The 21020-nt window shown below is 29.2% G+C and overlaps 8 protein-coding genes and 1 non-coding gene across 9 annotated transcripts; 7 read left to right on the top strand and 2 right to left on the bottom strand.

The window, feature by feature from the left end:
- Window positions 1-51: 51 nt before the first annotated feature.
- Window positions 52-564, bottom strand: PPL_07270 (BRCT domain-containing protein; the record flags this gene model as incomplete). Its single annotated transcript, XM_020578107.1, has 1 exon — window positions 52-564. The coding sequence occupies one exon, from the start codon at window positions 562-564 to the stop codon at window positions 52-54; it is 513 nt and encodes a 170-aa protein (XP_020432555.1).
- Window positions 565-1020: 456 nt separating this feature from the next.
- PPL_07269 lies at window positions 1021-1095 on the top strand. Its single transcript has one exon. It is a non-coding gene; the product is annotated as a tRNA-Val (tRNA).
- A 2113-nt stretch (window positions 1096-3208) lies between these two features.
- On the top strand, window positions 3209-4315 carry PPL_07268 (alpha/beta hydrolase fold-1 domain-containing protein; the record flags this gene model as incomplete). Its single annotated transcript, XM_020578106.1, has 3 exons — window positions 3209-3261; window positions 3354-3699; window positions 3788-4315. The coding sequence occupies 3 exons, from the start codon at window positions 3209-3211 to the stop codon at window positions 4313-4315; spliced, it is 927 nt and encodes a 308-aa protein (XP_020432554.1).
- A 1119-nt stretch (window positions 4316-5434) lies between these two features.
- On the top strand, window positions 5435-6707 carry PPL_07267 (alpha/beta hydrolase fold-1 domain-containing protein; the record flags this gene model as incomplete). The annotated part of the gene is made up of 3 exons (XM_020578105.1): window positions 5435-5682; window positions 5759-6104; window positions 6165-6707. The coding sequence occupies 3 exons, from the start codon at window positions 5435-5437 to the stop codon at window positions 6705-6707; spliced, it is 1137 nt and encodes a 378-aa protein (XP_020432553.1).
- A 53-nt stretch (window positions 6708-6760) lies between these two features.
- Window positions 6761-9223, top strand: PPL_07266 (alpha/beta hydrolase fold-1 domain-containing protein; the record flags this gene model as incomplete). Its single annotated transcript, XM_020578104.1, has 5 exons — window positions 6761-6776; window positions 7893-7921; window positions 7949-8157; window positions 8224-8572; window positions 8654-9223. The coding sequence occupies 5 exons, from the start codon at window positions 6761-6763 to the stop codon at window positions 9221-9223; spliced, it is 1173 nt and encodes a 390-aa protein (XP_020432552.1).
- A 188-nt stretch (window positions 9224-9411) lies between these two features.
- On the top strand, window positions 9412-11482 carry PPL_07265 (PPIL4 family peptidylprolyl isomerase; the record flags this gene model as incomplete). Its single annotated transcript, XM_020578103.1, has 7 exons — window positions 9412-9430; window positions 9458-9556; window positions 9639-9750; window positions 9816-9936; window positions 10022-10261; window positions 10362-10785; window positions 10878-11482. The coding sequence occupies 7 exons, from the start codon at window positions 9412-9414 to the stop codon at window positions 11480-11482; spliced, it is 1620 nt and encodes a 539-aa protein (XP_020432551.1).
- A 1325-nt stretch (window positions 11483-12807) lies between these two features.
- Window positions 12808-14093, top strand: rheb (GTP-binding protein Rheb-like; the record flags this gene model as incomplete). Its single annotated transcript, XM_020578102.1, has 5 exons — window positions 12808-12859; window positions 12957-13096; window positions 13255-13442; window positions 13544-13704; window positions 14080-14093. 5 exons carry the CDS (start codon window positions 12808-12810, stop codon window positions 14091-14093), a joined length of 555 nt encoding a protein of 184 aa, XP_020432550.1.
- A 382-nt stretch (window positions 14094-14475) lies between these two features.
- PPL_07263 (leucine-rich repeat-containing protein) lies at window positions 14476-17155 on the top strand (the record flags this gene model as incomplete). Its single annotated transcript, XM_020578101.1, has 3 exons — window positions 14476-14530; window positions 14643-15303; window positions 15382-17155. The coding sequence occupies 3 exons, from the start codon at window positions 14476-14478 to the stop codon at window positions 17153-17155; spliced, it is 2490 nt and encodes an 829-aa protein (XP_020432549.1).
- Window positions 17156-17341: 186 nt separating this feature from the next.
- PPL_07262 (uncharacterized protein) lies at window positions 17342-19593 on the bottom strand (the record flags this gene model as incomplete). Its single annotated transcript, XM_020578100.1, has 2 exons — window positions 17342-19506; window positions 19575-19593. The coding sequence occupies 2 exons, from the start codon at window positions 19591-19593 to the stop codon at window positions 17342-17344; spliced, it is 2184 nt and encodes a 727-aa protein (XP_020432548.1).
- Window positions 19594-21020: the final 1427 nt, after the last annotated feature.

The raw sequence follows: 21020 nt of genomic DNA, 5'->3' as shown, positions 1-21020 counted from the left end.
AAAGTTGATGAGATGAACAATCTGATAGATCTATCAGATATCTCAAATTGTTCATCTTGTTGTTGTTGTTGTTGTTGTTGATTTCTTTTTAGAATTTGATAATAATTCTAAGATATTAAAACATTGTTTTTGTTGTTGTTGTTGTTTTTGGTTGGTGGAAGTTGATGATTGACCACCTTTTTTTCCAGTACCTCCACTACCACTGTTTGAAAACTTAAATTTTTGTGAGTGAAGTACTTTACTTTTGTAGAGTTGATAGCGGTCGTCAGAGAGAAGTCGATTGGCCTCGACACAATCGGTGATATATTGGGTGGATACTAGACGGAGTTCACCTTCATCACAAAGCTTGGTGGCACCCTTTATCTTGTAGCTTGCTTTCTCTACTTCCTCTGTTGTGGTGATCAGATAATGAACGGATTTATTAACCTGAAGAGCAATACTACCTCCGCATTTCTTGAGGAGTGTCTTTATTTTGTTTTGTTCTCCAATTGGTACACCTATTAAATAAAATACAATCGATTTAAATAAATCATTATTATTTACACTACTATTATTGTTATTCATTGTTATATAATTAAAATACAAATATATATATATAGAAATAAATTGATCAAAATTAAATTTAATAACAAATCATTTTTTGTTCTTCTTTTTGGTTGATAATTAAATTTAAGATTTGATTTTTTTATCATTCAAAGAATATTTTAAGAAAAATCATTCAAGATCGATTTACATAAAAAGGTTGTTTGATTCTCACCCTTTTTTGTTCAAATTTACGCTAATCAATTAGTTAGATTATAATGATTTTGCAAAACTAAATCATAGATTTGTAAAATTTACCTGTAGTATTTATATCCAAATATAGTTTATACCTGTACTTGTTGTCCGATATAAAATAAGAAGGAATAATATATAAAAACAGTAAAGTTTCAGAACTTTATCGATGACCAGAAATGTGAGGAATTTTTAAAAATATGAAAATTTCTAAAAAAGATATTTGGAAGTTTTTTTACATGTAAAGTCAGGATGGTGTAGTTGGTTTATCACAAAACCTTAACACGGTTTGGGTCATGGGTTCGATTCCCATTCTTGATATAAATTTTGTACTATAAATACCTAAATGCGCGCATTATTAACATTTTTTTTTTTTTTTTTTTTTTTTTTTTTTTTTTTTTTTAATAAAGACAATATTGTAAAACACAATCGTGCAATTATCCTTCACATTCAAATATATATATAAATATATTTAATATTGTGTAATATATATATTTGAATGTGAAGGATAGTTTAAATATATTTTACACAATATTAATAATTTTATATATATTTTTTAGATAATTATAGAAAATTTTAAAGGAAACACAGTAAAATTCTTCAATTATTTGAAATTAAAATAAAATATCTATATAGGTTTGTTTGAGCCCATTTTAAAAATATTTGAACATTAAACATTCATTAGATTAATTATTGGTTTGATTTGTTTATTGGGAGTAAGTCTCTGTTAACAAACGTATATGCTTGTATTGATAAATGGTTTTTGTTAGATAAACAATAATAAAAAAATGTCTAATTAAATCAAAATGATATCTTTAAATTCTTTTTTTTTGTTTTTACCATTGTTGGATAATCAAGAGATCATTTTTTGGTCCAAGTCACTGACTAGATGTATATTGATAATGTGCGTATGTTGATAAATTGATTTATTGTTATCGTTTAATATTGTTGGAATTGGATGATCCATTAATAGATTTCTTTTTATATAATTATTAATACATTCTGGATGCGTAAATAAAGTAATTAACACTTGAAAGAAATAGGTTCAAGTTGTCTTTAAAACGAGCTTAAGTTCAAAAATAAAGTGGTCACCTGCTCAATATAGATATCTATTAAAAAAGATAATTGACATGTCAAGCTATGGGTTGTATATTTTATAAAAGATAACTTTTTGCATGAAAATATAGGCTATTCTATTGTAGTTTAGACGTTTGTTTTTTAAACATTCTGAAAATAGTAAAAGAATTCCCTACACCTTTTTAAACAATCCAATAGATATTGATATTGTAAACAATTTTGAAAAAAAAATTAAATAACTATTAACAATAAAGAAAAAAAAAACAAAACAATATAATATATTATGTTATTGAATGAGTATATATTATATCTACACTCAATAATCCTATCATACAAAAAAAAACAATATAATACTATGAGTATATTGTTGTTGTTGAAAAGAACAAACAAATAAATATTAATCAAACAGAGAATAGTTGGATATTTTAAAGTTACTGAAAAAAATAAAATAATTTAATTTTTGTTTTTGGTTTTTCAATATTGTTTTTTTATTATTGTTCTACTTTTAAAAACAAACACAAATCATGAATGGAAAGGGGTTGATTATGAAAAAGTGATAACAATTGGTGTGAGATTTTTTGAATTTTGAGATTTTTAAAAGCTAGCTGGATGTTGTGAGTGGACCAAAGAGTAAACTTTTAAAATAGTGAAAAAAGCGTGAATCTTTTAAAAATACAATACCAAAATGTTAATGCACATATAAAGTGCTTGATTAAGTTTATTGCTTATCATGCTGTTGGCATAGGAGTTGTATTGATAAGAGAAAATTTAATATTCTCCCAATACCTCTATCTATAAATTCATAAAATTTTATGACATAGAGACATTCTTTAAAATATATGTTAGAACTCTTATAATCTTCAACATTTTAATATTAGACAATTTTGAGAATAAAACAATGGTAGGCGTGGACTCCACCAAATATTTGTCATTCTTAAATGTATGATGTGTGTAGTTGACAATTTAAATATACAGTCTCAATAGCAGTTGGCATAGCTCATAGATTTAAAATATTAATTTTATTGGAAAATAAATAATTTTTATGATTTAAGTAATTATATTGGTAGTTTTTATATTAACTATTATTAATTTATGATTTCAAAATTTTAATGGATTTCTTTTTCTAGAACAAAAGTTCAACTACAAAACTAACTTTCAATTAATGTCGGAAATATCATTGTATTTTAAATATAATAAAGAAAATATTAAGAGATTGGAACAATGTCCATCTTTATTCCAGCCCATATACAATATAAATAATGAAATCATTTTGCATGGTGATGAGAATTCGTTACTGCCTACAGTTGCGAATAATGCTACCTACGATCCTCCATTTCTTCTCTCCAATCCATATTCAATGACAAATTATATAATGTTTAGAAAAAATAAAATACAATTAAGATCAAATAGGTAAGATAAAAACAAAAAACAAACTAGAATAAAATAATAGAAACAGGATAATTGACATTTAGTTATTTTAAAAAATTTAACAAAAAAAACAGAGAATTATTGGTAAATAAAATAGATGGTGGAACAGTATCTTTAGATTGGTATGATTTTGGTGTAAGATTTAATGATGAAACACCTATAATTATATTTAGTCATAGTCTATTGGGAGGATCGAATGAACCATACATTAAATATCTTGGAAAATATGCATATGAAACAAAAGGATTTAGATCAGTAGTGTTTATAAACAGAGGGTGTTCAGGCACACCTATAACTTCAGATATAGGTGGATCAGGGAGTAGGATAGATGATTTTGAAATGGCACTAGAATATATACAACAAAAATATCCAAAAGCACCGCTATTTAGTGTTGGACATTGTATTGGTTCTATGGTTGGAGTATGTACAGAAATTAATAAAACAACCTGCTATTGAAATTTAATTAATTTACAATCTACAATCTAAATAGTTAAATCATTTATTAAAGAGAGATGGACAAACACCAATAACAGCATACGTTTGTATTTCACCACCAGTGAATGTTGGGATGAGTAGCGATTCATTTACATCCACTACATTTCATAAATATTTTTTTTATATCGAATTACACAAGTTTATGGTAAAACATTACAGCAAATATGGTGATAGGTTAAAGAATTTTGGGTGTACAATTGAAGATGTCAAGCGTGCGAAATCAGTTAGGGAAATAGATCAGCTAATCACAACAAAGATGTTTGGATACAAGAATGTAGAAGAATACTACGATGATGCAAGCAACTGTACCCAACACATGGAAAAACTAAACAAACCAATGCTGATTTTCAACTCTAAAGACGATGTAATGTCACCATATCAAAATCTGCCGATACACAAAATAAAAAGCAACGACAACATCATTCTAGCTCTTACAAGAAGAGGTGGACACTTGGGTTTCATTTCACGTAAAAACAATTGGGAGAATTGGTGTCACAAAGCTGCTTTAGAATATTTATCAACATTTGTCAAAAAAATTTAATAATAATAGAATAGTACCACCTTATTTATACATTTTTATATTTATATTTATATTTATTTCTTTACATTGTAAATAAACTCATAACGACCATGATATACTGTACAAAACAAAATTTTGTTACATCAAAAATACATTCGACATTAAGTTTGAATATTTGATAAATTTAATTTAATCAATAACAAAAAAAACAAACAAATTTTAAATCAATTTTTAGATATCCCTTAATTGAACATTAAAATTTCTAAGATCTTAGAAATATATCTTTTTCTTTTTAAAAATCATTATTTTTAAGATTAAAGATTGATAATTTTAATTGATTATAATTGATCAGTGTGTGTGTGTGTGTTGGTTATAATAAATCGTACACTTATTGTGATGATTGAATAAAAAAAGTGTAAAGCTTGATTTTTTGATTTAAAAAAAACAACAATTTTACTTTATAAGGTGAATATAATTAATAATTATTATTATTATAAATATAAATATGGTGTGTTTAATTACGTATATTAATAATACATGTGTTATTGGGAGTGTTACATTTTACTTTGGTGAAAAATTACCAATGATTTGTTTTTTTGTTGGATTTTTTTATTTAAAATCTTTTTATTATGTATGTATATTCCCCCAACACTTTTAAAGTTGTAAATTTATGTATCCCAATACTCTATCGACATTGTTATTTAATTGGAATATAACATTGAAGTGATAGGAGAGCACTGCACTACTATCTATACCCAATTGAAGTTTATGAAGAAGGTAAACTATTCCAAAGTGGAGTGAAATTGTTACCATTTTGTTTCATACAAATTTATGTCTGGCTTTCTTTTAAGATTGTGTTACTTTTACCCTGAGCAATATAATATTGCTAAGTAAATTTGATTATTGTGAGTCGATTGGAATGCCAAAGGAAATGAATCGGCTATGAAATAAATCTATTAAAGACTCAGTGTGTAATTACGTAATGATATTTTATAATTTATGATTCCACAAATTCAATGGGTTCTTAAAATTTGTTTTATTTAAAAGAATGGATTTCACTAGCTGGAAATCTAACAAAATTGTATAAAAGAAAACAAAATATATATATTTTATATTATTGATAAAATAGTTTATAAGAAAATGTCAGAGATAGCTTTGTATTTTAAATATGGTAAAGAAAACATAAAAAGATTGGAGCAATGCCCATCTTTATTCCAGCCATTTTACAATGTAAAAAATGAAATCATTGTAAATCATGATGTTGATTCCTTACAACCTACTATATCGAATGAAGCAACCTATGATCCTCCATTCTTATTATCCAATCCATATTCAATGACTGACTTTATTATGTATAGAAGAAACAAATTACAATTAAAAATTGATAGGTAATTAATTAACAAACTAATAAATAAAAACAATTAACAATTGATTAACTAACTAAATTATTTAAATAATTTTTAGAGAGCTATTGGTAAATAAAAAAGATGGTGGAACTGTATCATTGGATTGGTTTGACTTTGGTGTAAATTTTAAAGATGATACACCTATCATTATTTTTAGTCATAGCTTGGTGGGAGGTACTAATGAACCGTACATTAAGTACTTTGGTAAATATGCTTACGATACAAAAGGATTTAGATCGGCGGTATTTGTGAATAGAGGTTGTTCAGGTACACCAGTGACTGCTGATACCTGTGGATCCGGAAGTAGGATCGATGATTTAGAGATGATAATTGATCATATTAAAGAAAAATATCCAAGTGCACCATTGTTTTTAGTTGGTCATTGTTCTGGATCAATGATGAATGTAAGTAAAAAATAATGAATATAAAAATAAATCGTATATTAACGTGAATAACAAAAAAAGCTAAACCATCTATATAAACATAATGAAAAATCACCAATTACTGCATATGTCTGTATATCATATCCAATTGATGTTGGAGCAAGCTCCGATACTTTTACAGATAATCCTTTCCACTCATTCTATTTCTATCGTGGAATACATAAATTGTTGGTAAAATATTACACAAAGTATGGTGATAGATTGAAAAAGTTTGGTACAACTATTGAGGATATCCAAAGAGCAAAATCACTTCGCGAAATTGATCAGTTGACGATCGTAAAGATGTTTGGATACAAAAATTCCGATGCCTACTATGAAGACACCAATAAATGTACACAGAATTTGGAGAAACTAAAGAAACCAGTGTTGATGTTCAATGCAAAAGACGACATAATATCTCCGTACCAACTGATACCATTCAAAAAAATTAAGTCAAATGAAAACATTATAATGGCACTCACAAAAAGAGGTGGACACATGGGTTTCATTTCCAATAGGAATCGTTGGGAGAATTGGTGTCACCGTGCTGCAGTCGAATACATATCGACTTTTATAAAAAGATAATGACAACAAAGAATATTTATCACAACGACAAAACTGCAAAACTTGACAAAAATATGATATCTGTAAAATGTAAAATTAATAAATAAAAAAAATGAATCTTTTTAAATGTAACAAACCAATAGAATATGAAAAAATGATTTTAAGAATAGATAGCTGTAATGCATTAATTAAACAAGAAAGATAGATTTAATGATATATAAAGATTATTAACGGCTGTCATAAAAATAATATCTTGAATATGTTGCTATTTAAAATATAGAAATAATTACTATTATGAATTATTATAAGTAATACTTCTTAAATTGGAAAATTTGATCAACTAAATGACATTCATTGGATTGAATTTTGGAAAAAGAAAGTAGATTTCACAAGATCATGAATTTAAATTTCGAAGTATATTAAGACAATAGTAATATTTATATTTACGAACTTGGAAATTTACATATTTAAACTACTAATATCATAACCTGGTATTTATTTTTAAAAATTTCCCATATATAACTTTTGTTACCACACTTGGAAAAAAAAAAAAAAAAAACTTTACTCTTAATACCAAATAACTAGTCACCCATTATCTTATTAAAAGTAATTCATGGGGAGAGGAAAAAAAAGAGGAAGAAGTAATATGTTCATAGAGTCAGCAGTTGACCATACCAAGTATTTGTAAATTAGAAGAAAGATTAACCAACAACATTTTCAAAATAAGTATACCTATTGACAATTGATTGGACAACTCTACAAATATTTAATTTGATAAACTGACCATAAAAGGCGAGAAACTACAACAAATTTTAACATAATTGTATGGTATTACTACGACTGCTTTTTTGAAAGTGAAGTCAAATCTAACTGAAAATGGAAACACACAGACAAACAAACCCAACAAAATATCAGCAATTTAAACGAACGTATTAGAAAAAGTGTTGTTGGTGTTTTATGGCGAACAATCGAAAATGGAATTTACTATAATATGTAATTGCCGGTAGTTCAGCCTATAAAGTATTATTTGATTTAATTTTCAGTTTCAATTGAATTGTCTGACCACCAGCAGCACCAGCAGCACCATAACCACTATGTAGTGAACTTGTTGAAAGGTTTCTTCTATAAATATTTTTTGAGAAACCTTAAAACAAGTCGTATTTACAAAATAAATAAATAAATAATATTATTTTTTAATTTAAATAGATTTAAATAGTTATAAAACAATGTCGGAAGTATGTTTGTATTTTAAAAATAACAAGGAAAACATTCAAATATTGGAGCAATGTCCTTCAATGTTCCGACCATTTTACAATGTCAAAAATAACATCATTTTGAACAATGGTCATAGTTCACTGTTACCGACAGTCCCTAACGACGCAACATATGATCGTCCTTTCTCTCTATCGAATACATATACAACAATGATTGATTATATAAAATATAAAAGAAAAAGTTTATTAAAAACAAGGTAGTTAATTAAAATAATTTAAAATAATTTATCAATTATAATTAATAAAAAAAAAATAACAAAAAGAGAATATTTAGTTAATAAAATGGATGGTGGAACAATGGCATTGGATTGGTATGATTTCGGAGTTGGTGGTGATGATAAAACTCCAATTGTTATTTTTAATCATAGTTTTTTGGGAGGTTCAGACGATGATTCTTATATTAATTATTTCTGTCGATATGCACATGAAACCAAAGGATTTAGATCGGTAGTGTTTATAAATAGAGGTTGTTCTGGCATTCCTATTACAGCCAACACCACTGGTTTGGGATGCAGAACGGATGATTTTGAAATTGCCGTCGATTACATCAAACAAAAATATCCAAATACTATATTATTTAATATTGGAAGTTATTTAGGTGGTACAATTGGTGTAAGTTATAATTTACTATTGTTGTTAATATTATTATTCTTTAATTATTAACTATTATTATTATTATTGATATTAAAATAGTTAAATTATTTATATAAATATAAAGAGGAATCACCTATAACTGCTCATGTTTGTATTTCGAATCCTGTCGATTTAGGAGAGAGTTACGATTCCTACACGAAAACATTTAAGAATAGGATGATAGATTATCGGGTGTTGCACAGACAATTGGTGAAATACTACAGTAAATTCGATTCAAGACTAAAGATGGTGGGTACAACACTTGATGATATCAAACGAGCGAAATCACTTCGTGAAATCGATCAGTTGACCACCGTGAAAATGTTTGGATATAGGAATGTCGATGATTACTATGACGATGCCAATAGGGGCATCGAAAACATAGAGAACCTAGGTAGACCGATATTGATGTTGAGCAACGATCATGACCCTAGGTCAATATACGAAAAACTACCTCTACAGAAAATAAAAACAAATGAACGCGTCATTTTGGCACTAACAAAACAAACACAAGAACAATTTGGTTTGACAACATCTATTAGTAGTAGTAGTAGTAGTAGTAGTTGGAATAATTGGTGTCATAGAGCTGCACTCGAATATCTATCTACTTTTGTAAAGAAAATAAAATAAAATAAAATAACAAACAAATAAATAATTAACTAATATATAGAATATTGTTATATGATTGAAAAATTAAAATGTTAAAATTAATGAATAAATATGTGAAAAAAAGATCGTGTGTTCACACAACAACAAATATGCAAAAAAGTGATGATCAAGAAAAAGTTTGAATTTTAATTCTCTTTTGAGTTAATAGAATGAGAAAGTCACAATCAAGTTAAATAATATATAATATAAATAAAGATAATAGTATGAGTGTGCTTATTGAAACTACATTAGGTGATATCGTTATAGATCTATACACAGATGAATGTCCTATTGCAACCAAGAACTTCTTAAAATGTATGTTTCAATTTACAATATAGTAAATAATCAGTGACTAATAACAATACTTACTACTTTATATTATATATGTTTTTTATAGTATGTAAAATAAAATACTTTAATAGTTGTCTATTTTATAACGTTCAAAAAGATTTCATAGTGGAGACGGGTGATCCTACAAACACTGGTAAAGCTGGTGAAAGTATATATGGGTATGAATAGATTCGATCATTAAATAAAGTATATAAGTACTAATTATAATCTGATACTCCAATAGACAACTGTTTGGTGAAGAAGCTAAATATTTCGAAGATGAAATACATCCAAAGAAATTGACTCATTCAAATATTGGAACTGTTGCAATGGCAAATGCTGGAAAGAACTTGAATGCATCAAGAGTATGTTATGTAGACAATTGATTATCCATCGTATCATGATTCATTGATTAACATTTAAATAATTCTTTTTTTTTTTTTTGTTTAGTTTTATATAACAACTAAACCTAATATAGATTATCTAGATGATAAACATACGATATTTGGACAGGTGGTTGAAGGATTGGATACTCTTGCAAAGATAAACGATGCTTTTGTTGATTCAAAGAACAGACCACTCAAAAATATAAGAATGTTGCATACCATCATTTTAGATGATCCATTCCCTGATCCTCCATCATTAGAGATACCCGATAGATCACCTAATTTTAGAAAAGATCCAGATGATGTAATGTATCAATTTTTAAGAAATATCCAATTGGAAAGTTTTGTTGTTGTTATTAATTTACTTATTATTATTATGTTGTTGTTGTTGTTGTTGTTTATAGAATCGATTTGAAGCGGATGAAGATATAGATGAAGATACAAAAGGTAAAACCAAAGAAGAGATCGAAGAGGAGTTGAATGCAAAGTCGGCAAGAGGAAGAAGTGAATTGCTAGAGATGTTGGGTGTACTCCCGGATGCCGATATAAAGCCACCCGAGAATGTATTGTTTGTTTGCAAGTTGAATCCCGATACCTCCTCAGAGGATTTGGAGTTGTGTTTCTCGTCGTTCGGTAACATCAGAAGTTGCGAGGTCATCAGAGACCCCGTTACCAACGATTCACTCTGCTACGCATTCGTTGAATACGAAACAAAGAAACAATGCGAGACTGCCTACTCAAAGATGGAGAATGCACTCATCGACGAGCGAAGAATTCACGTCGACTTCTGTCAGTCCATTGCAAAAGTAAAGTTTGGTTATGGTGCAAGTAAGTTTAATCAAATCAATTATCAGATCGATCATATATCAAATCAATCAATAAATAACTAACTAACTAACCAATGGTTATCTATATGATAGAGAAATTCTTATCTGGTGGTAAAAGAATAAATAGTAGTTTAGTTAATCCTCAACATCATATTTTAACTGGAACAAAAGGATATGACTACGTTTATGATGATAACGATCAGCCGGAATCAAAGAAACAAAGACAAAACTACAACGACAGAAGTAACAAGGGTAGAGATAACAGAGACAGAGATAGAGATAACAGAGATAATAGAGACAATAGAGACAATAGAGACAGAGATAGAGATAGCAGAGACAGGGATAGAAATAAAAATGGTGATAGATATAATGACAGAGATAACAGAGACAATAGGGATAGAGACAGGAAAACAGATAGATATGATGATAGAGACAGGAACAGGAATAGAGATAGATATGATGATAGAAATAGAGACAATAGGGATAGAGATAACAGAGACAGAGACAGAGATAGAGATAGAGATAGCAGAGATAATAGAAACAGGGAGAATGATAGAGATAGAAGCAGTAGATTCGATGATGATAAGAGCAAAGATAAACAACATAGGGGTGGTGATAGAACTAGTGATAGAACTAGAGATAGATATGACGAAAGAGACAATAGGGATAGAGATAGATACAGGTCCGATAGATATTAATAAAATAAAATCAAAAAAAATCAAAAAAAACAAAACAAAACTGTTTAATGAATGATTCGTTCTTTATTTTTTTTTTAATTTATATTGTTCGAGATGATTGATTTTTATTTTTCGGGCAATTTTATAAAAATATCAAGTTAAGATTGTGGCTTAGTGATGTCAGATAAGCACGTTGGTGTTTGTTTCGATCACCTCAAAAATTAAAAAAATAAAATAAAATAAAAAGGTTGTGTGAAGGAATCATTGCAATGATTCGACTGTTTATTCTTTTGTCCGCAATAAATGATCACTGTTGATTGACAAATTTTCTTTTTCTTTTCTTTTCTTTTTATTCTTGTTTTTGATCAAGCCAAAGAAATAACAATACATTATTCGTATATAACTTAAAAACATTAATATTTAAAAAAAAAAAAAAAGGGAATTCTTTCTTTTAACAAACTTGTAAGTTAACATAACATTTTATTTTCTTTTAAAATTTGTCTCATTGTGATAAACATATATTTTTCATTTACATAGAAATCAATATTTATATATGATTAAAAAACAACTAATAACTTGTACAAGTCTAAACAGAGCAATACATTTAAATTTTAATATCTTCAACCATTTTTTTTTTGGTATTTTTTTTAATTTTAATTTTTAATTTTGTTTTTTTTTTTTTGCTTTCCATTGCATAGATATTGGCATTCTCACATACAGCTCATTTGTAGTACAAGTACCTATCATATCATATCATATCAATTAATTATCATATCACATATATTATATACACATAAAATACATAACACATTAACTTTAATTAAATAGAATTCACAATTTTAATAATTTTATATTAATAAACAATAACATTTAAAGACGATTAAATTTTAATTTAATTTAATCGTTTAAAATCTCTATTTCTGTTGTTACTACTACTATATAGTATTGCAACAAAAAAAAAAGCAGGTGAAAACAAACCAACAGAACAGAAGAGGAACATAGTATTTTAATTTATTACGTTGTTAACAACTGCTGAACATTTTGGTATTACTGTTTTTTGTTTTTGTTTTTTTTTTTTTTGTTTTTCGACACTTGACCTCAAGACCAAATAGGGATAGATATCGAGAATAACATATTTATTTATAAATATATACATACATTTTATCACTATCACTACTATCACTATCAACCATCAATATATATATTGTATATACATTTAATATTTGTAAATAATAATCTATCTACATAAATAACAACAACTACTATTATTTTCGTTTCGTTTTATATTTTTACTACTTCTTCTTCATTTATATAACATCATCATATAACAACATCAATAAACAATAATGGCACCACAAACAAAGAGAAAGATATGTGTTATGGGTTTCAGAGCTGTTGGTAAGTTTAAAATAATCGAATAAACAGTGTGTCAATAATTATTTACTTACTTTATTGATACAACAAAACAAACAAACAAACTAATATAAACCAATAGGCAAATCAACTATTACTATTCAGTATGTTGATAAGCATTGCCCGGATACTTATAATCCAACGATTGAAAATACCTTTCAGAAAGTAATAAAGCTAGGGAGCCGTGAATACTCTACTGAAATTATAGATACTGCTGGTCAGGTATGTTATTATTATTATTATTATTATTATTCATTGTTATTTTCTTTGAAGGTTTCAAACACCTTCATCATCCAATCTCTACTATTGGTTTGATACTAATAATGAATAATGATTGATTGATTCAATTGATCATTTTAAAAATCACACAATTACAACAGGATGAATATTCGATTTTACAAAAGCAATATTCAGTTGGTATACATGGATATATTTTAGTGTATAGCGTGACATCTGCCTCTTCATTAGAGGTTGTAAAAGTTTTAAATGACAAGATTTTGAATGCTTTGGGTACAGAGAAGATCCCAAGGGTTTTGGTTGGAAATAAATCGGATTTAGAAGGTGAAAGGTATGATAAATCAGATAGATAATTATACAAAAAACAAAACAAAACAAAAAAAATGAAAATGAATTCATTATTAATAATGATAATCTTTATGTATTAAATAGACAAATTAGTAAAGAGGAAGCACAGAGTCTAGCTAACAAGTGGGAATGTGCATTTTGCGAGTGCTCTGGAAAGAACAATGTTAATGTCGAAGAGGTGTTTAAACTGATGTTACAAGAGATCGATAAAAGTCAGCAACCAGAGCAACAACAAAACTCTGGTTGTATTTTGATGTAAACCTATAATAATAATTGCTTTACTGCTGCCTCTGCTGTATTCATTAATCTTTTTATCAATAACTTCATTCATTTATTTTATATATCTCTATTCTTTTTTATACTTTTTTTTTTTTTTTGTATCTCATTTTATTTCTATTGACCGATTTTATTTTATTTTATTTTATTTTTATACTTTGTTTTTAAACCCTTATTATATATATCTATCAATCTAATCAAATCAAATCAAATAATAGAAGTTAAACAAACTAACTATTAAACCAAATATTATACAACAAAAATTGTTTTTTTTTTTGTTTTTTTTTCAATCATATCAACCAATTTATAATCATTCATTCATTCCAATCCATTTCTTTCTGTAGTAACAATTAAATAATAAAGTTTATTTGTTTTAAAAGAAAAAAGGATTTATAAATGATTTTATTTGAATTTTTTTTTTTAATTAATTGATTTTTCTGTTTGAACTAGTTATCTCGTCATTAATGCCAAAAAAAAATTGAAATTTTTATTTGAAAATTGATATTGTGTGTTGGGTGTTTTGGTTGTCAACAATTTCTTGATTGTTTATTCATTTCAATCCATTGTCACACAGTTAATTATTTATTATTAATTATTTTAAGATTTAATATTTATTTTTACAAAAACTTTTAAAAAAAAAAGATATTGTTTTCATTTTTTTAAATATATAATTTTATAGTTTTTTTTTTTTAGATAAAGAGTAGTTGATTAGTGAGTCGAGAAAGAAAGAAACAAAAACAATGGGAAAAGATAAACAATCTGATCAGCCAATTGAAATGTTGGAAGCTGATCAACGTATGTATTTATTTATACTTGTTACTCTTATGTTTTTAAATTGTCTTTGGTATTAATTTTAAAAACTTTGATTAATAATATGATTGAATGAATGTGTTTATAGCTTTTATAGTTGAACAAATGGGACCGATTGGTGGATTGTTTGGTGAGGAGATTGCATTCCAAGGTATCGTTAGTGTTAGCGATGATGGTACAACATTCAAGCAGAGGATATTGGTGGTCGGTCGTTATAAATCACTGATCATAAAAAAGACAAAATACGCCAAGACATTGGCAAAGTCGATACATCACTACGATCTCATAGAGATTGCAGAACCTTCGATTACAGGTGCAGGTGCTATCTCCTCACAAGAGTGTATAGAGATCAAATACAAAGATAACAACAGCAATCCAGGTGCAAACAATAACAAGGTGGCCGACAACAATAGCAATAATCCATTCTCTTCTCTCTACATTAAATCACCGGATCGCAAAGTAGAGAACATCATTATCAAATCGATTGTATTCACAACTTTGACGATATCGCGTGGATTCCCAGCGGAACTTAGATTGAGAGTGACACTTCCCGCCAATCGATATCAACCGATTCAATTCAATCATGATTTCGGTGCCGACGGTAAAGGCATTGCCGAACAATACGTTGCACACTCACATTACTTTAAGAGAAAGGCAACACTCGACTATTTGCGTCATCTTGAAACACTCTACCTAACTCGTTATCCAGAGTTGGATCTCGCTCAAATCCCAGGTATCGATCCAACCTGTTCACTTGGGTAAGCATAATTGAAATATAAATAAGATACTACTTGACCTTTTAATATTAATATATGTTAATATGTTTTTTATATTAGTTTCAATTTATTTACAGCTATTATTACACTTAGACATAATACATTTATTAGATCTTTAAAGATTGTAAATGTTCCACATATCAATGTTATTTCATCGGTTGCAGAGATGATGTATACGAATACAGTGATCTCAGAGTTGAATATCTCTGGTCTATTAACAGAGCAATCGTATGCACCACTTGGTAGTGCACTACAGCATATAGGTCTGACCAGTGGACTCCAAAAACTGATTCTCTCTAACAATATGATGAGTTATGAATCGGTGGTTAGTTTGGCAGATGGTCTTGCAGCATTCAATCACTCATTGCTGCATTTGGATATCTCAAAGTGTGACATCTCACCGAGAGGAATGGCGCTGATCTTCCAGGCATTCGAGAGAAACTTTGCAATGTCACTGACACTAGAGACACTGGTGTTCTCTGGCAATAGATTCCAAGACACTGGTACCTCTGCGTTTGTATCGTGGTTGTGTAAGATTCGTGGTGCTCATTCGTTGAAGGAGTTCCGACTGTCTGGCTGCCAGTTGAACTTTGGAATGTTGGCAGCTGCTCTCAGAGCGGTCGAAGCTATCGAGTATTTAGACATTTCAAAGAATAAGATTACATTGGTAAATGCCAGGCTGTTGGCAACCGAGGCATTGAGTTGCTTCCGTTCATTGCGATATCTCGACATGTCAGAGTGTGGATTGTTTGGCGACTCTCTGAGAACCATCTTGACTTCGTTCGTTGCCAATCAAAAGCTATCACGCCATTCTCTCACTTTCAATCTATCGAATAACGGATTCGCCGGTAACTCTAGCCAGGTTCTCGTCGATTTGCTTGGGGAGTGTAATTTCATTGGTGGATTGGATTTATCGATGAACAGTTTGAACAGTCGTCAGCTCATCGATATCATGAATGTACTCGCCAAAGTAAGTGGTATGATCGCACTAAATATTGGTTATAACAGCACACCCGCCGAAGATACAGCGTTGGTCGCTGCAATCATCGACTTTGTCGGACGTCATTCGCAGCTGGCCAAGCTAGGATTGGCATCGTACCGTGGATTTGGACAGACACTACACCCACTGATTCAATCGTTGAACAATAACAAATCGATAACAGCATTGGACATCACTGGAAATGAAATGAACGATCATGGTGCATGTCTTCTTGCCGACTGCCTGAGAAATAACAAGTCGATTCAAAAGTTATTTATCTCTGGCAATAAGTTTACTTCGATTGGATGGCAATCATTGGCATCGCCATTCATCTACTATCGTAATACATCGGTGATAAAAATGGAACTTCCCGTACCCTCGGATCAAATCATGACAAGCGATGCGAATACTGCTATACTTAATCCAGAACGACGTCAACAACTCGAGCTAACATTCCAGAGTATTAGATTGCATCTGGAGTTGAACAAAAACCGTGTTTCAGCGGCATCTCGATTCAACTACTTACCGTCAGTGGATCCACCCCTTTTTGTTGCACCTCCAGCAAATGTACCTGATCACCTTGCAGCAGCTGCACCTCCAAGATCTTCACACACATCAACTAATGGATCAAGTTTGAGAGCCTCTGGTGTTGCAGAGACTCCAGGAAAACCAATGTTACCATCTATTTTTGCTAAACCAATTAATACTTTGACACACTATCTACCAATATTGAAGGATATGCCCGATACAATTGGATCACTCACACCCACCAGAAAATCAAATGGTGCTCCATCTTCTTGGGATGATGATAATGGCTGGAAGAATAAAGATCAGGATGAAGAGGGTGATCATTAATATTATTTATTCAAAATAAAATTTAAAACTTTTGGAGTAATTTTTTTTTTGTAGTAACTTTTTTTTTTTTTTTTTTGTTTTTGTTATTATATGAAAGTTCAATTAATTGAATCCTTTTTAAATTCATTGGTTTTTTATTTAATTCAGGATTATAGGATAGCTTTGTTTGTCTTTAGAGTAGTTAATTTATAGTTGTTGTTGGCTGATTGTATATTCATAGTGTTGCTGATTTGATTGCTGAAAGTAGGAAATTGGGTAACCTGTAAAGATTTGTTGTCCTTTTGAATTAACTAAAGGAGGTTGATCAATAAAGTTTGAATAGTTATTACTTTCAAAACCTGGTGGAATGTTTGGCAAGTTACCACCTTGTTGATGTTGTTGGAGCTGTTGTTGCTGTAATTGGAACTGTTGAAGCTGTTGTTGGTGCATGAGATGTTGGTGCACGGCCATATTGTATTGTTGCTGTTGAAGAGCGGATTGCGATGATTTACTTCTTGGTGCCCAGGTGCTGAATCCATTAGAGAACACATCGCAATTGATACTTGGAGCAGAGTGGTGATTGGGTGTGGTTGGAGCGGAATACGAATCGTAGGGATTGTAGTAGTCTTCGTCATGTTCAAATCGAGATGATAGACTGTGCTCATTGTTGAGTGGGGATTCGGGTTTGTTTGTGTAGAGATGAAGTTTATCGAGGAGAACATTCATATCGTCATCGGCACTACTAGAAACAACATTACGAGAATGTTCAGTCAATGCCTGTTGAGGTTGTGGTGATATGATTTGGTTGGAATTTTGTTGTTGAGTGGAGTTTGTTGGAATTGGAACTGGTGCTGTATGGGCAAATGAATGGTGCTGTTGCTGCTGTTGTTGTTGTTGTTGTTGTTGTTGTTGTTGTTGTTGTTGTAAATCAACATTGATGACACTGTTCTTTTGTTGTTGTGGGAGAGGGTCATTGATATGATCTTGACCGATTTGGTTGGCTTTGTTAGTATTATGATAGCCACCGTTGTTATTATAGGAATGTTGTGGTTTATATTCTATAAATGGAGAGGAAGTGGATCTTTGAGGATAATGTCTATTATTTCCGTTTGCTTGTTTATAGGAAGTATTGTTATTATTATTGTAGCCGCTGTTATGACTGTTATAAGTTGGTGTATGGTGACTATTAACACTAACATTGTTGGCACTGTTAGACAACGAATGATTGTGGAAATTAGTATTAATATTATGTGTAGTATTATTATTAGTATTATTATTATTATTCACATAGCTGTTGATGTTGCTATTGTTGTTATTACTATTATTATTATGGTAGTTTGTATTGTTGGTTTGGAAAGTAGATGATCTTGATGAAGAATTGTATTTAAAATTCTCACTGTTTGATCTGTTGAATCCATTGTGATGAGGTGAAGGTCCTACAGGTGGTGCCTTAGGGTGGTTATAACCACGGTTTAATTGATTATTGCTGTTATTTCTTCTAATTTGATAATCAGATTGTTTGTTGCTATCGTAAGAATCGATATTTTGCTGTGATGGATAGTTGGATGATGATTTCATTTGTGGGGAAGTGCTCCATGAGGAGTTTATCGGATTTGTTGTACTATTGTTGTTGTTTGTATATTTCTGGTAATTGTTGTTACTATGGTTATGATTCGTAAAACCATTGCTTTGATAATTATTGTTGTTGTTTGAATTGTGTACATTGTTGTTATTGAATGCAGTGTGATAGTGATTATTTTGACTGATCGCTCCATTAAGATTAAGAGGTGATGTAGTACTATTGTTTGTGGCTACTGCTGAAGATGAAGAAGAGAGTGAAGTGGGTGATGTATTGGTAGAGTTCGGTGCTTTATACAGAACTGTAGATGCCGTTGGCATTGGAGCGGGAGGTGGAGTCGGTGCTGGTGTTGACGCTGCAGAGTTGGCCTGTGTGGTAGGTGATATATTAGGTGTTGACAGTGTAGTTGGTGTTGGTTGTGTTGATGTTTTTAGGGAGTTGGCCGAGGTTGATGCCGACTGCTGGATGGAAGAAGAGGGAACAACACTTCGACCTGAAGTGTTGCTTTGATTGCTAAGCAGAGACTGCGAAGTCTCTGTTGGATTCTTTTTGAATGTTGGAAATACTACTGTGGCGTTTGCATTGATCAACGGAGTATGGTGGTGAGTCTTTACTCCGTTCGATGCGCCACCGCTTGCATTGCTGTTATTGTAATCTTTGACATATCCATTCTGTTGCTTGTGCGCTGAATAGTATGATCCGCCAGAGCTGTTTAGTGATTTACCGTTGGTGTTGTTGTGCGGTTGATAAGTACCAGATGATGACAATGAAGGTGAACTAACGCCATTTGATTCTGAAATAAAAAAGTTGTTAACATCTCAGATAAAAAAGAAAGGAATAAATATTTTTAAAAATACATACTTAGTGTGCTTGTCTCCATTGATTGGTAAGATATTGATCAACAACAAACTCTTTAGTTTGGAAATTTGATGAACTAATAAGAGGGAAGAAGAGGATATATATAAAATATTAAAGTCGATTATTATGTAGCTGTTTGTTTGTCTTTCTATCTATCTTGCTAAAAAATAAATTAATTCTTTTTTGAAAATTATAAATAGTATATAAATAAAAGATTGCTGTTATGTTGTTGTTGGTGATGTTGATGTTGATGTTGGTGCTGTCACTGTACGAAAACTAATTCACAGATGTATGTTTTGAAAAAAGCAAAAAAATAATAAAAAAAACAATAAAATAAGAATAAATAAATTTGATAATGTTGTTACTTCTGATTAAAGGTAAAGATGTAGTTTATAAAAAAATTAAAAAAAAAATATATGATTCAAATGATTTTTGAATTTTTACTGTGAATGAAGGATTATAACTATAGTATTAATAATAAATATTGAAAGTATATATATATATGTATGTATGTGTAGGTATATGATGAATTAAAAATGAATGATATTAATTTTGAGATTTCTTGATTATATTTTGATTTTTCTTTTTTTTTTTTTTCTTTTCTTTTTTTTTAAAAAATTTGTATTTGATTACGATAATTAATTAGATAAACAACTTGATATTTGAAAAAAAAAGAATAGTATATCTGTATATATAAGATAACAATGATCAGAAATGTGTAGTATTCAACTTGAAAAAAAATATTTTTTGAATAAACAACTAAATTTATAATAATTTATTTGAAGAAAAAGATGGATAGTAGTATAATAATATATAAATAATGGAGAAATTTGTATTTATTTAACAGTTAAGTTTTAAAAAAAAAAAAAGTAATTTAATGTTATAAGTAAATTTTAGAGGTGTAACAAGAGTTAACAATTGATTGATTGATGATGATGATGGTAATAAAAATAAAAGAAAGACTATATAACAAGATAATAATAAAACAATATAAATATATAACTGTGATAATTATGACAATTCAATAAATTCAAATAAATTAAAGTTTTTTGTTTTTTTTTTTGTTTTTTTATAAAAAATATATAAAAAATTTTAATTATTTGTTTTTGAAAAGAAAAAAAAACAAAAAAGAAAAAAAAATAAAATAAATATAAATAAATGTTTATATATATATATCAATTTAAAAAAAGGTGTTAGTGGTGGTGGTGGTAATTATGATGTGTGGTAGGTAATATGAATGAAGGATTATTATTATTATTGTTTATATGGGTTTGTTTGGATAAGAGTAAGAGTGGGTGTGTTTGTTGGTTGATAGATTGTGAGTGTGTGTTGTGTGTTGTGTTATATTTATAAATTTATTACTATTATTATTATTGCTAGACAGTGTGTTTGTTATTTGGTTTATTTGTTTGTTTTATTTGTTTTATTCTGCTGCTGTGTAGTTTATTG

The sequence above is a fragment of the Heterostelium album genome (assembly GCF_000004825.1).
Source record: "Heterostelium album PN500 unplaced genomic scaffold PPL_scaffold6, whole genome shotgun sequence".
NCBI lineage: Eukaryota > Evosea > Eumycetozoa > Acytosteliales > Acytosteliaceae > Heterostelium > Heterostelium album.
This window is presented reverse-complemented; position numbering and strand designations above follow the sequence as displayed.